This window comes from Bombus bifarius, unplaced genomic scaffold (genome assembly GCF_011952205.1).
Source record: "Bombus bifarius isolate JDL3187 unplaced genomic scaffold, Bbif_JDL3187 scf7180000008199, whole genome shotgun sequence".
Lineage (NCBI taxonomy): Eukaryota > Metazoa > Arthropoda > Insecta > Hymenoptera > Apidae > Bombus > Bombus bifarius.
Window position 1 is genome coordinate 2,720,686 of NW_022884505.1, and position 16,043 is coordinate 2,736,728.

The window sequence follows — 16,043 nt, forward strand, 5'->3', positions numbered from 1 at the left end:
CTTTTCGTATGATACGCAAAAATTGAAAAATATCGTATCAACCGGGTGTAACGAACGTTCGCTTCGCGAAAGCGTCGAATAACAGACGATCGTTTAAAACTACGGAAACGTTTGACAAGAACATTAAAATGTATGATGATATTTGAAATTTGCAAATCTATAAGCGAAACCTTGAAATTAATATTCGTACGCATGCAGCTCATCGCGGTTAATAATAATTTCATGAAGGTCGCAAATGAAAAAGGCTGTATTAAAGGAAACTCGAACGCTCACCGGTAACTCGTACGTTATACACCGTAGTATTACATTCCTGTTACATTCTCTCTATCGCAACCGCGGTGTATAAGAGCCAGAGAGTACGAGAGACTTTTACGAGGGGCAATGAATGTCCGTACGAGGAAGTTCCGTGAAGTTCGCCCATATATTATTGAGAACTTATTAGAATTAATTAACTTTTCACCCGTACACCATATCGCTTATTAGCCTCGACGACCTGGTTGGTCGTTGACATCGTCGCAGCGACGTTTCCATTATCGATGCTCCTCGAATTTATCTGAAATTACGTTGGTTTACGTCGCGGTGTAACACGCAACTTTAATAAACAACGTAAGATCAACCTCGTTCGGATGCTCGCGCGATCTCGTTGAATCGAGGACAAATCGACGCGAACTTTCGCGAAACGCTCCTTAACTTCGCTCATCGTCTCGTTCGACCGATGCTAATCCCTTTCAACGATCAGGGAAGAAGATTAACAGGGGAGAAAAAGATCGAGAGAAACGTCAGAGTTGCTCGAAAAGAACGGAACACCAAGAGCGGTAACTGAACGAAAGGTGGAGAGAATGGGAAGAGGTAGGAGGGAAGGTGAGGTCGAGGTGATTCGCGGCGTGGCGAGGCGAGGCGAGGCAAGGTGAGCTCGGACCCACCTGCAATTATCCGGTCTAATGAGCAAACAGTCTGTTCTACCCCTCTCTTTCTCTCGAGTTCCCTTGTTGCCCGTTTCTCTCGATTCTGCTCGGTAGACGGCCCATCAGAAACGCGTGTACTTGACTCTGCTCTACCAACAACCTTCCACGGTCGTATCCTCCTCCACCTCCTTCCTCTTCTTCCTTTTACCCCAACCTTCACCTCCACCTCTGCCAGTCCGATGCAGGTTAATGAAGATTATTAAATTAGTACCTCTCACGGGCAGTTTTTCCACCGGACAAACGTACCAGTGGCTTTGCCGCTCCCATCGATACACCGTCAGCCTTTCAGGAGAGCCAACTGGTTCGTTAACGTCCGTACACGCTGCTCTCTCCCACTTAGAGCAGCATTACAAAGAGCCAGGACTGAAAAATGGAGCTCGAACCTCGGTGATGCCGGTGATGGTGGAAAAAAGAGAGCAACCAGACCGAGATAAATGCGAGGTACACGATCGAGAGTACAGCCTGGACAGCAGAGAACGAACCGACTATCCCATGGACTGCAACGGACCCTGAGAATCACACAGACCCGAGATTTCAAGAGTTTCAGACTCGGGTCAAAGGGCAGGCCCGTTTAACGACACGTGGAGGGCAGTATAGCGGGTACGTTGACCCTTGATTTCTTGATTTCAGAAATAGAAATGATTCGGCATAATTGAATCAGGAGGGACGGAGCTGAGTTAAAAGCAGATGAGTCAGCTAGCGAAGAAGCTAGGTGGAACGAAGAGACGCTGATTACAATGAAAATCATCTAAACGTATGTAAGTACAATTTTTGCGCGGAAAGAGAGATTAATAAAACGATTCAAATATATACTAAAAAGATTAGAAATACCTACATATTTATCAAATAATAATAAAATTTAAAAATACAAAGAAGTGCTTGAAAATATGTATGGAAAAAATGAGCTTTCGTACAAATTTTAACAATTTATACGTTTATAACGAGAGAAGTTTGTTCGATAGTTCATCCGAAGGAAATAATTATTTCGCCGTGTTTCAAGCTGGCAGACAGCATCAGATTTCTCGAACGCCTTCCGTCCTTCGACGTACGAAATGGTCTCTCGAACGGAGGAGAGGAAGACGACGATCAAGGCGTCGTTCAAGCAGGATGCACTCATCCTACCTGGACTGTCCGCCACGCCCGCCATTCACCTTCAACTTGGTCTCTCTGTCGCGGAACAAACGCGTGTGTTGTAACCGAGGCACACAGACGATGCACACAGCGAGCCAAAGCGGCTGAAAAGCAGCGCAGAAAATAGCAAACCGCGGAGAGGAGACGAACGCCAACGGCGGCTGATAAATACCAGAATCGAAACCAGTCTCCGACAAATTGTCCCGGATTAACGCGAGCCTATTGCTTTCCACGAACGACAGAAAATCGTACCGGCAGAAAAACGCACCGGCGACGTATTTATGGACTCGTCGAGCGCGTTACGAAGTAATTTGTTCCGGAATCTCGTGGTTCGGTAAACGATTCGACGCTAACGTTTATCGCCCCCGTTAACAACCAATCGTAAACAATTCGCCCGACCACTCGTCCCTGTTTTAACAGAAAGCTTATAGTAAAGTACTTTTTCCTTATTCGTGTCTCTTTTTTCGCAGCTTCGCGGTATCAGAATTACGACGAATTTTAGTAGCTCTTCCGTAATCGCGATTTATTCAGCGAACATACCGATTATAAATATATTCGAAAGTCTATAATATATCGTCGCTCTGGTTCTTAACCGTTCTATCTCCGCTGGCTTCTAAACGAAGACTGACTGAGTTTAACAATTAATGAAGTTTAATATTATCGCGCGAACTTGGGACTTAGAAAACTAGATAATCGCTGTTTTCCGATTGTAAGTAAAGCTTCCATCTTATTATCGTAAATTCGTAATCCTTCGTACCGATCAGACGTATATGCACCGGTTAATTCTTTTTTTTTTTTTTTTTGAAAAACAAAATTAGGACAGTTAAGAAGCAGGGCGACGATACGTAGCTAATGGTCGAACAATTTTCGAACGTATGGGTAAATAGAGATACGTATCGTGGAGCGTGGAGAATGATTCGATACGATCGTTATTGTGATTTGCGAGAAACAAAGAGCTCATCTAAGCCGACACGCAGCTACCGTATCTCAAAAGTAGACGGTCGAGTCTGCAACGGAGATCGAATATACAGAGAACCGTAACGCTTTAATAGCACTGGCTTGCATTTATTCCGACAGTCCATAACTCCGCGACCCGTAATTGCCATAATTATGCGACCGCTGGTAATTGTGGTCGATCGGAAAGGAATTGGGAGGAGACGACGGTGCACGAGACTTTCCACGTCGCGTCCTTTTCGATGTTCCGAAGTGGACGTCACATTTTTTTTTCACTTACATGTTTTCTTCTCGTAAAATTTGGTAATCTCGATTAATTTCGCATACGAGGAAATGGCAAGAGCGGAATCCGAGATTACTGTCATCAGAGGGCCGCTAATAATCGTGGACAAGAAGCCACGAGGACACGCGATCAAGAAATATATTCCACGCATTCCAGCGTGTTTTCAGTGTGTACGAGCAAACGTACATTTTTCGTTGCTGCAAGTTCGATACTTATAGGGAATTTCGCGTGTAATTTTCTGGGAAAACACGAGGTTGCAACATCATACGCGGGTTGATTACAGTGGTTACGGTATAGCCCGTAATCGCTATCGATTAAGAAGCACAGAGATCTATAATATATAAAATGTTGAGGGCTATTGTGTTATAATTAATAATTTCTCCGCACCTCCCTCGAGCCATAATTCCGAGCAATCTGTTGTATCTGCTTACGTTGAAATAACTCCCTATATAAAACACTTTACTACTTGACTCCTCAATTGGAAACCGCAAAAGCCACAATGATCGTGTCCCAAGAAATTTCGCTTCTGGCCAACTGGTGCATAAATCTTTTTCGAATTGAAAGGAAAATTGCCTCGAACGCCTTACCAGACGAAACTCGTACCGTGTTGTATGCTCCCCGCGTATACTATATCGGGCAACACCTGAAAGTTTCCAACGATCTTTCGATGATCAAACCGAAGATTAGGAGAGGCGTTCGTAGTTTTTCAACGAATTTTTTTTATCTCCTCGTATAAAGGTAATCGGATTACGCGAACCTAGGTATTACTTTGCGTATTGGAAGAAAAGAAAGGTGAGAACGACACATTGTCTGGGCCTACGGTGTTGATAAAGGCTTAGCCGATGTTTAAACGAGTTGAAACCTTTGGTCGGGTGCAGCTGCGGAAATGTCCGCTGAAACGAGGTGAAGGCTACCAGATGCAGATACACGCGGATAGGCGCGTATTAAGGTACACAGACGTGCACGCTAACGTCAGTGTCGGCGTTAGGCCGCTTAAAGAAGCTACGGCGATGCTTAACAGTGCATAAGTAAGTAACTAACAAGCGAGTTGCATAACACCGCGGCCGTCGCCGCCGCCGCGATGTACACCGGGTGCCGAGAGTTCGTGTAAGACGTTAAGGTCTCCCGGCACGGCAACACCACGTCGGCTACCTATCAGCGATTGCGTTAACCTTAAGGCGATACCGCCTTCTACACATATATGTAGGTACATATACCTGATACGCTCGTTCCACATACGAACCGCTGCCGCCGCGCGATATCGTACGTACTAGTTCGAACATTCGACCGTTTCCCGCTATGACGCGCGATATATTTCGCGAATAAAATTTTTTAATCGTATACGCGATTCAATACCGATAAAGTGGAAGAAATTGCGAGACGATGAGAAACTCGGAGGAACAAACTGCAGATGTAAGAGTAGAAAGAAATACGTTTGACGAGAAATCGCGGCAATACGGCGGCAGACGAAGTTTACGTTTTAATCGATTTTTACTCCTTACCACCATCGTAATCTGGTCCGACTAATTGCTTCTACGAATCCAGAGGAGGCGCGTTTCCCGCAACAGGTGAACGAACCATTATCGAGCAATCCACGAGGACGACGAACGACAGATAACAAAAAAAAAAAAAAAGATACAAAAGACTTTCCAAGGAACGAACGACACCCGGTATGTAGGCGAACCACGCGACGTATCGTGCGACACAGGAGTAGGGCGTGCCTGCAGTCGCTGCACACTGCGCAGTTTGTTGTACGCGCTGCAATCGTCCGTATGTACCGAGATGTGAGAGTTACACGAGCCATGTACGTGAACGCACATGCGTACGCAAACAGCTGAGCGAGCGGCGCACATCGACGAGCCAAACTTTTACGCGACCAAACGTATCTAACGAGAAGGTTTCTTCACGTGCCGTCGAAAACCTGGCCAAAATGAGACGCGATGGCTAGCCACCTATTACGCATACGGGAGAATACGAGTACGTTACGCGTGACGCGCGACTGATACTTCCTACGAGTTTATTTTTAGAGTCAATCAATGGGACAGAGTTACCACGATGCTACGAATTTTTCTCGAACGCTGAGAACTTTGAAATCTCACGCCTTTTTCAGCATTTCAAATATTTTAGCGTTTGCCTTCGACGTTCCGATTTTGCGTCGATAAGGCTGACCCTATGAGCAAAATTTGTCGTTCCACCTTTAATTAGAATAAACGCCTAACAGATGAGCAACTGTATTCTAGATAAATTGCTTTGACACCGAACGTTCGTATCGTTTTTCATTCGGATGCTTCGCGACTTGTGTAGATTTAGAAACGATTACTGATAAGATGACAAGAGCATCTTTTTTTGCACTCGGGGCAAAATGCCAAGTTGTCGACGCTATGGAACGTTGGACTATTTCAACGAACAACGCGCGAGAAGATAGACGCCTGATAATAACCTTCGATAGTAGACTGTCTAACGAATAATAATAATATCGTGAAAATAGGAAGAACGTGTTTTTCAATATGAAAGTGAAAACGACGGATTAAATGCTTTCAATCGGAACGCTTTCTAATTAATTTCCGCAAGGTCACCCGTTAACGAATCTCTTTCGCAATTTTCATCCGTTGCATCTTTCTTATCTGCGACTCGAGATACGGTGCTCCGACAATTGTTCGCCGCTTGTAGCTTATGATTAATCATGCGTGACAAATTTATCATGTTAACTCGGTTGTAACTAATCTGTAATTTTCTTGCCGATCACAATTATCTTTTTACGCGGCGACAGTCGCCTCCAAACAGGTCGCGTCTAACCTATCGTTCTCGTTTCGCGAGTTAACGCGGGAGTGCCCGGGAAACCATTAAGAAAACCGTGTCGAAGCGTTCAGCGTCGTTGTCCGATAATAATCGACGCGTACGTGTAATTCTAGTTCGCAGATTCGCAACTATCCGAACGAGAGCCAAGAGTTGGCCAACTTTTTACTCGATCGACGAATTTCCACTCGTAAAAGCAAAAGGTATCGGAATGAGCATAAAACGATTTGATATAGCAACGAATCACACCGTAGATGACGTTCCTGCCGTAGTCGAGAAGCATGGAGCGTGTCGGTGGCAAGGGTCCCCCTACTTCCGGCGAACCATATCCGGCAGAACGCCCACCTATATCTCGGTCCGCCAGACCGTGCACACTCCCTACTGCCACAATCTACTCTATCGTCGTCCAATTGTAATAGATATTCTAGCCAGACGAAATTGTTCGACAGTTGTACGCGACGATAATAAAAGTTGATTCCTCGTCGGCGGTACCCATTGACGTTCCCATTTGTCAAGTTTCGTCTTTGAAAGAATTCGGTCAAGATACGCGGAGAAGACACGCCGAACGGAAATAGAGACCTGGCTTGCATAATAGGTATATATTTTATTGCCACTGTTTGATGAAGACAAACATTTCTAAGAATGAGCGTATATAAGAAGAAGAGGAATGAAAAATGAAATTCGTGTCCTCGGAAGTGGATTTCGAGCGAGTCTCGATAAAGTAGAACGCATCCTCGGGAAACGTGGGTGGAATAATTTATTCTCGCTCGCAAATCCGTCCAAGACTTTACCGGACGCGCAAAGTTTCGTACACGTAGTATCCAAGGTTTTCTACGAAGAACCGCTTTAAATAAGATCTTGAACAAGCAAATAGACATCGTAATACGTAATGCGAATCTGGCACGGTGGAAGAAAGGGTGATTTAGAAACTTGTAAGTGGTCGGCTCGCCGGAACGCTCATCGATAGAAATTCGATCGAGACGTAAACAACTTCACGAAGACGATGTAAAAAGAAAGGGGAATGGGCAAAAACGATATTATGAAACTGCAAAAAGGTTGTGCGTGCCGCGGCACATGCCCCGATGCATATAATGCCGGCAAAAACTTGTAACGTCTGTTCTCGGCCGTCATCTGCCGATTCGATCGCGTCAGTCTAACCGTACGTTCATCCAGCTTGGAATCTAATATAAAAATCAAACTCGATATAAACACGAGGCCGCTAAAGAGGACCCGGTGCGGCGTACCGCGTCAAATAAAATCAATCGCTTCTAATAAAAACTTACATAACGTTAGTCGAACGTCTTGGAAGATTACTATCCACCTGTATCGAAGCGGAATTGCCAATTTTCCCGTTGGTTAATAAGCCTGGCGGCCGGGTCGAATCTCGCGTGTTCGTTGCTAGATAGGCGCTAGAAGACTTACGTAAGAGGTCGTGATCTTTCAACTGAAATCTGTTCGATTTTGCGCGCCAATATTCATCGCAGCCACATCGCGTTATCGTAATTAACTTGGCTGCAGAGTAATCCGACTCGTGAAGAATACGCGCGATACGCCACTCGGCTCGGGCAATTTTATCCAATCCACGTGGGTGTCCGCGTATGGACCAGCGCGAAGGTCTCCAACCACATGACGCAACCAGGAAAGTAACCAGTAACTGATAAAGCCGATAAACGATAAAGAACCTTTCAACCCTGTTCCGATCGTGCCATTAACCATGAGCGATACGACGAAAGTGACCAACCGTTGCTGCAGAACTCCAGCTGGTACATTCGGTAGGATTTATCGGCCGAATGACATTGTTTTCTAAACGCTTATTTATTTTATTATCTCAATACGCTGCTTAGAATCGCGATTCCGATTAATCGCCAAAGGTATCTGTAATGTACTGCATAAGCTACGTAAGCTACGTACGACTTGATTTAAACGGTATGTTTCACCGGCAATTTGTTCATTTTCAAGTATGCGAAGACAGGAATGTTGGCAGAAATGAAAATGATAAAGGAACGAATATAATTGCAGGCCGTTGGATAAATTGCTTCGGTAAATCGTTCAAACCGAAGCAATGTCGGACGGAATAAGTTATCGCATCGTATTTCGACACGTTTCGAGCTTAGATTAACGTCGACGATGGACACGCTGCGTTACCAATGGAACGGACAAAAACTTCGCAGAAAATCACTCGAGGCTTCGAGCATGAACTATTCGTGCGCTCGCAAGAATTCCCAGACACGATGCAAGTAGCAACAACCGATAACTGTCCTTATCGTATTTCTACGCTTGCACAGGGTCAGCGTTCTGCTATCTGTTAATCATTTCGGTCTGCATGTGCAAGTAGTTCTCGAGTTTCCAATTACACGTAACAAGGAACCGGTTACTCGAACGATATGCTATATCAGCGGAGACAATAAACCAAGAACAACAGACACCGGCTGAACCTGTAATTGCGAACGTTCGTAAAAATCGTCGAACTTGAATCTTCCTTCGTCTCGTAACTCCTACCTCAATTAGTCATTGACTCGTTCTCGAACCTCTGTTATCGTTAAAATACCGATACCTTTCCACCTGTCGGTGACGTGTAGCCGACGCAAAAATCAGCGACCTCGTCTCCACAAACATCGCGTCAGATACGAAACGTGTATACGAGTTATTAACCGATGAAAATTACAAGCGCGCGTTGTCGAGCTCGCAATCAGGGGATAGAGCCAGACATTTCCAAGACGTCTAAGTCAACGGTACGTTAGGGCAAAGCTAACTCGAAGTCAATGTACACTAACCATTTGTCATGCTTGGTTACTGCGTGCTTGGCTATCGAAGTGACTTCATAAACTCACGAGAGAACACCTGCGGCGCGTGAGGATGCTCGCATACCTTCTATCCAAGTGTCAACCTACCTGTTACCTAAACAATCTGACACCGCGAAGCTTAACTCGTGGGGATCTCTAAACAAATCGATAGCCGATTCTATCGACGATCCTTCCATCGTCTTCCGTAACTCTTTTTAGATTCTATCCGAGTGGAGAATTCGTGAAAGTTGGCAAGTTTACCGCGTGCGACTCTCGTGCACCACGCGTGGAATGTACCGATGAAATTACACAGATGCGTTTGAACGTGCTAGGAAGTGACACGGCGAAACGCTAGAAATAAAAACCGTCTTCCACGGTTCAACGCAACAACGGTTTGCAGAAACACTTTTTACCGGTATGATAAAAGGAAGGTGTAACATTCCGTACGATAAACTCGAGGAAATCAACGCTGCAAAGTTTCCTTTTTCGAACGTTCTGCGGTCGAAAAAAAAGTCCCAACGATTCGACTCCTACTTGAAATTCGATAACACCTCAAACGAAGCTTAAGTCGAGAGTTGCGAATATTTTTTGGAAGCGTTGCCTCCGATGTCGTACGAAGAAATTAAAGGAAGAAAGAGAAGAACGTAAGGATATTAATTTGCTCGAAGGTTATGTTGTGTGCTGTGCGTACTCGCAGAGGAAGTTAACAGAACGCTTTACCACTGAACACAACGCAAATCCACTGAATCCATTTTGTTGTCCGAACGAATCGTAACGGCTTGATGGAACCCTAGAGATAGAAACGGCAATATATGATCTCAACGGACATCGCGTAGTCAGCTATAAAACGGACGTAAAATAATGTCTGACATTCGAATTACAAAACACATGTAACTTTGGTGGCGAGCATCGTTCGGTTGCTCGTAAAATGCCAGCGCGAGATACGATTCACCCATATGCACTTTGGATTACGTTCTCATTTTACAGGAATTGAGTTTAAACAACGATGATACGTAAAATCGTGGCTTCTCTATTCTCAAAGGGTTCAACAGGCAGATGCATCTTTGATCTTTACTATTACGTCCAGGAACTTTGGACTTCTCTCGATGTAGGAAATTTGCGCCAAATAAGGAAACGACCGTGTGTACATCGCAAAGTCAGGGTAATTTCTTTATCGGGCGACAGATTCGAATTTAGTATCCGAGACGTTGCATCAATTGCAGACGCGACACGTAAGTGTCGAATAAACGAGACGATTCCGTAACAAGAGTATTCACACCCACCGAAAGTCAAGAATAAAATTCGCGATCCGTAACGACGCGCAACGATGCAGTGCGCGAGACATAAAAGGAACAGCAATTATTCAGTGTTGCCGCAAGGAAGTCACCCACCAGGGCCTCATGCTGAGACGATCACGTTCCGTGGACCGGTTCACCGTACGATATCGTGAAATCCCGTAACTACAACGGACGTAACCTCGCTGAACGGGATCGAAATTTCTCCGAAGAATTGGATTATCAATTATTCCGACTCTTCCTGAAATTATTTCAATTTTTCTTTCGTATCGCGCCGTTAATGTTGCGTTATCGCGACCCTATGCAGTTTAACTTCTTTCGTAACAACAATGTCCCTCGAATAACAATGCCCATATCGATAGATAAAATAATGCAAAAGCGCGATCTACAGAAACGTACGCTTATAGTTTATTCGATTGGGCAGCTATAAGAGCAAACGATGAGTGGCGATTTTAATTATAAACAGACACGTAACTGGCCAACAGATAGTAAGACTACACATCTCTACGCTCAAGAATTTAATAAATCATTTTCCAACTGAGATATAAGGCGAGAACTCTTAACAAGAGGTGTAACCGCTACCCTACGATACGCAAGGAATGCGATATATCTTGCATTTGCAATTCGCTTTTCGATAATTATGGACGGACATATCGCACAAGCATGCTTCTTACTCGGGATTCCTTTTACGTAACGAGCATTTTATTGAAACGCGATACCGAGCGCCGTACGTTCTTCGCCAACTCGACGATAGCCTGAAAATTCCTGAAAAGTGGAAAATTGAAAGTGACGTGACGTGAGAACTATATCGCGATATACGATCGTAACAGTTGCCGATGAAAACAGATCTACGACGTATGGGAAGGAACGCGTTCAAATATTAATCGACGTGAACGCGCCAACGTTGCCTTCTTATTTTTCCAATGGCGAACTGGTGGCATAAATCGTTCTTGAAACGAGTGCAACATCAAAGGAGCGATAAATCGTAGCAATGGATCTCGCGGATTAATTCTTCCGATATAGACAGCACATTTAATGCAGTTACCGTTCTATCGAGGATATATTCGCGATCGCAACCGGCATTAATTCCGTGCTAATAAACCTTAATGACGGCTAACGTACGCGTAGGAAGCTCGCTAATGACCGTCCAATGATACAACTTTCTTGTAAGTATTATCGATAATTTCGTACTTTCGCTTTTCGTGTCTCCTCGTTTCCTCGGCGAATTATTTTCCCTCGTGTCGAACTTCCCGTTGATAATTCCCTATCGTTAACGTCGCTTCTTTTAATCCGAATTTGAATTCTTCTTTACGAATATGATTGCGCAATAGTAAATTTCCTTCATCGATTAACGATCGTTTCGATATACACCTGTTTACGAGTTAAGCGTACGAGTATATTATCACTTTGTTCGTGTCTTTGGGACATTTATCACTCGTGTCGGATATAGGCAGCGTTATATGCAACCATCTGATTCCGTGGCAACACTTTAAACATCGAAGAGGTAATTGAAATTGCCTCTCTGTGGTACTTTCAGAAAACTGAGAATACACATACTGTTACTCTGTATTTTTTTTTCCTCCTGATGAAATATGAAATATCTGATGCGCGGTACATATAATTTTATTACGTTCAAAAGATCACAAAGTGGTATGAAAATTTTCGAGAACAGGTTCCGCTAAAAATTTATTACGTTTTTTACGTTCCCAGGGCAACCGGGTAATTTAAGTTTCAACAATTAAGCTGATCTTTCGTGAAATAAGCTGCAACGGGCGGTTGTCGGTAGCAAGAGGTTTGATTGATCATTAATAAACATTAATGCCCAACTTTAAATTGGAGGCTCGTTCGATCGATACAGAATTTATACCAGAGCTTTCTCCAAAGCAATCACGAAGAATTCTTCATCGGCACTCGATAATTATTCACGTAATAACTCATGTCGCGAGTCGAACGATAATTCATACGTCACCTTGTAAGCCGTAAATTACGTTATTAGCGTTTTAATTGCATGGTTATCGATTTATTCGGATACGCAATATCGTTAAAAGTCACACACGGCGTTAGTGACCTTTAGCTTTTAGCCACACGCGGCACAACTTAGAAGCAATATAGTATTACGATCGTCGAGTTATTTTTTAAGAATGCAATATTTATTTTTCACGGTTGTTAAACAGTTGTTATGAAATGTTAACTGATTCGAGAAACTCGTAAATCTAATCGGATATTGTATCGTCTCGCTTTATATCTACGTTAACGTTAATCGTTTACTACTTTCCATAAAACAAACCGTGTCTCGAGTTTTTTAATCTTCTCGTTCCCATTTTTATATTTTCAAATGTACGTTAGTTAAAAGCAATACGCTTTCTCCGTCGCGAGAAACTTCTTTAGCCCTGCGGCATCAAATAAGACTTTTTCTCGGGATCCGATTGTTCCTTAATATCGTTTGACAAAAGTATTGATTTTCGTCGGTATTTCTTTTATTCGTGTACCAGTGGCTCAACTACCTCGCCCCATTTGTCCGTTTTGGGCGGCAACGTGCGGAAGAAATCTTTCCGGTTTTGGCGGTATAACCGGTTTTACCTTCTTTTTTCGTTTCACCCACCACGTTGATGCACTGCGACACGAGACCCTCGCGAACTTTTTAGCTTTTATTTATCGATGTATCCATATACGTATGCATACGGCCCTAGAGATCGCGGAATTCAATGATCTTCCAGCACGAAATGTTCTTTGCCGTTCCCTCGCGTTCCAGCTCCATTTTTATGCGCGTGACAATATAAAGTGTTATTCGCGAATAACACGCGTAATTTGCATATGTAAGTTACTTAGAAATCGTGTAGCGAATGGATCGTTTGATAAATTTTAGATAGACTCGAAAGGTTTCAAAGTGGACAGCGCATTTTATGTTTCAAAAACGCTGTTCAGAGATACGCTTATCTTTCTAGATTGTAACAACTTCTCAAGCTCCCACATAGTCGATTCCATAGACGCGTTTGGCTTGTGCCAACAGACGATAACATAAAGCAACGACGCTAAAGGCGTGAAACTTTGATAGAATACAAACTGACGAGTAGAACGATCGAATTACTCGAACTTACTCGAGCAACGTTCTCGATTATCAGTTTGAAAGAATCAAATTTACTTACCAGACAACGTCTTTGAGTCGCAAGATATCGATAAGGATCAGCTGGTGTTGTCGCGTGAAAAACAAAGAGATCGCGTAAAATGAAATAAGCGTCGCGCACGAGGCAGCGTGCTTTTACCGCAAGCATAGCCAACGAGCAGAAACACTTTTCATTAGCACTGCCGAGAGTTCAGTCGAGTTAATTTACCCTCTAAATAGATCGGCGGCTATGCACGAAACCCGTCATTAGCGCACGCCGAACAAAGAGAGCTGCAGGAATTAAGAACGTAAGAGACGATACGCGGCTCGGAAGAGCGCATAATCGTAGCAGACTACTTTAATGTTTCCTGTTACGACCATCCCGCTGGTTATTGTTTCTCCATTAGATACATACTTAAGCGCACGAAGTAAATTCCCTGAACCGCGTTGCCGTCTGATCCGCCTTTTCCATTTCTTTCCTGCCAACTAGCCGGGAAATTTATCAGGAAACGAAATATGTTTCCTTCTACCATGAAAATCCCTTTAACACCGTATGAACGTTGATAATTAGAGAATAAATAACAACACTGTAAACGCCACGTCTCGTTATCGAATTGAAACGCAAAGACGTTATTTCCAAGATCCACGTAGATTCCAAGATCTAAGAACAGCGCGTTATAATTGCGGCCATAAGTTAACACGTTAATTAGCCGAATTGACGATTCCGATGGTTCCGTGGATAAAATTTAAACACGCGCTGGAAGGCACGAGCCTCCGCAGGGCGATGCGAGATCCCCTTGTACTGTACGATGAGACAGGAGCCGTGTGTAATCAATGTTTCTGTTAACGTTTAATGTTTCTGGACATATACGTCCCGGGAGAAAGACATGAATTCCGCCGTTCCACCGATGAACCTTGTCCACGCGGTCGGCAGTGACGGATGTCGACAGAGTCGATAAAATCGTTTCTTACGAACGGTTGGACCGTGCGATCGGTGTCAACCGCGTAAATTGACGTCGATACAGCTACTTATCGAATTCTAGGAGAATCGACGATCGGTCTCCTCTGTCTGAACGAACCTGGCGCGCTTACATGGCGCGCTTTATGACTAGACTCGCATTTTCATGAAACGACGCTTTCCGTCGACCGACCATGTCGATAAATGTCCAAACGACCATATCCAATCGCGAACACGCCGTTTAGAGGATCGATAGCTGTTCCCGTACAAAGGCTATCCCGACAAAAAGACGAGATATTCGCCGAACGCGAGCCTAGCTGTCACGATCGTTCGAGACACGACAAAGTGGCCCTGCCATTTGCTCTCCCGATCTGGATATATCATGTGGAAAATGATGAAGCTACAGCAAATCGTTGTGACGGCTGCAAGAAAACCGAAGAGGGAAACAGGAAGGGACAAACGGGAGAAAAACGATAGAGAGCAGAGACAATCACACGGATAGGGGAAACTTCGATGTACATACGCCTCGAATGTAAATTATCGTGGCACGGTAACGCTACGGAGTATGAAGCACGTGCTCATTGTTATCTCACGACAATCTAAATAATGCAGATAAGCGGAAGAAAATTGCGACAGGCAGGAACACAAGTCATTTCATATCTGGTGATTCTATATGCTTTGCGTAGTTGCACGCTCCAGCTCGAAGAACACAGAGATCCGAATAATATCGTATACCATATCGGTAGCACGTGTTACATCATAGATGCAATTTGTGTTTGTTCGGTTTTACGAGGAAATATTCGTGGGCGCCTTATTTATGGTCAACGTTCGCCGACCTTACGACCATATTATAGGAGAAGTGGCCCTATTAACTTGGCAACGACAACATCGCAGACCTTATAAATCGTCAATGAAAATTATTCGATTTAAATATATTACTTTCACGACTACAAATTATTTGCCGTAAAATAATATATTACAGCGAATCGTAGACGCGATTTTTACGATATTTAGAACCGATATATCTAATTTTGTCAGGATACTTGAATATCTGTTTTAATACGATGACGGGTGTAGAGGCCTCGAACGCGTCATTCACAAAATTTTACGACGAAGTACATCGTGGATGTATTATTTATCGCCGACAGTAGCAGTAATATACTTTACAAAGCGATTTACAGATGTACCAGTGACAGAATCGTAAAGACGTCACGAATCTTAACTCAATTTAGCGTAGAAAGCGCTCGAGAGGGAGTTACGAAAGGAAATCCTTTTTATAAAAGGCGAAGTGAGTTACGATTAGAAATATGCTTGCACGGGAATCGCAGACTGAACAGAGGAACAATACGAAAAAAGAATAAATGCCACAAAGTAGAAACGTCGAATTCAAGTCGATCCAATTAAATAACGAACGAGAAGAAAACGATCGGCGTTGCATAACGTTGATAAAAGTGTGACAAACGATCTAGAGAAAAAAACTACCACGAATGCTTATCGTTAACAAAGGCAAATCGATGCCGAGTGCAAAACCGTTGGAACGTGCGTTCACGGTAAATGCACTTGTATCGTCGTGAAAGCGAAACGGTCGACGAGATGTTTCAAAAAATTTGGCACCTTTTTAACGTTGGCCAAATTTACATCCGACTTTAAATCTTCCGCCTAAACGGGAGTGCAACTCCATCGACTTTAGTACCGAGCCACGTGACGTTAACGGTTCGTAAATTAAAAGATGGCCATCTCGTTGGTACGAGGCCGCCAAAGAAAGAAGACGTTCC

General features: G+C 43.7%; 1 protein-coding gene across 2 annotated transcripts in view; it reads right to left on the bottom strand.

Moving 5' to 3' along the window:
• Positions 1-16,043, bottom strand: part of LOC117210094 (Krueppel-like factor 6) — a 284,673-nt gene that overhangs the window by 245,457 nt on the left and 23,173 nt on the right. Inside the window, exon 1 of one of the 2 annotated variants that reach the window (XM_033452755.1) lies at positions 4,836-5,054. The exons of the other annotated variant lie outside the window; for it this stretch is intronic. Within the exon in view, the coding sequence (XP_033308646.1) occupies positions 4,836-4,841 (6 nt within the window). The 5' untranslated portion in view covers positions 4,842-5,054. Of the gene's footprint in view, positions 1-4,835; positions 5,055-16,043 lie in introns of those variants that run through there. 2 annotated transcript variants of the gene reach the window in all.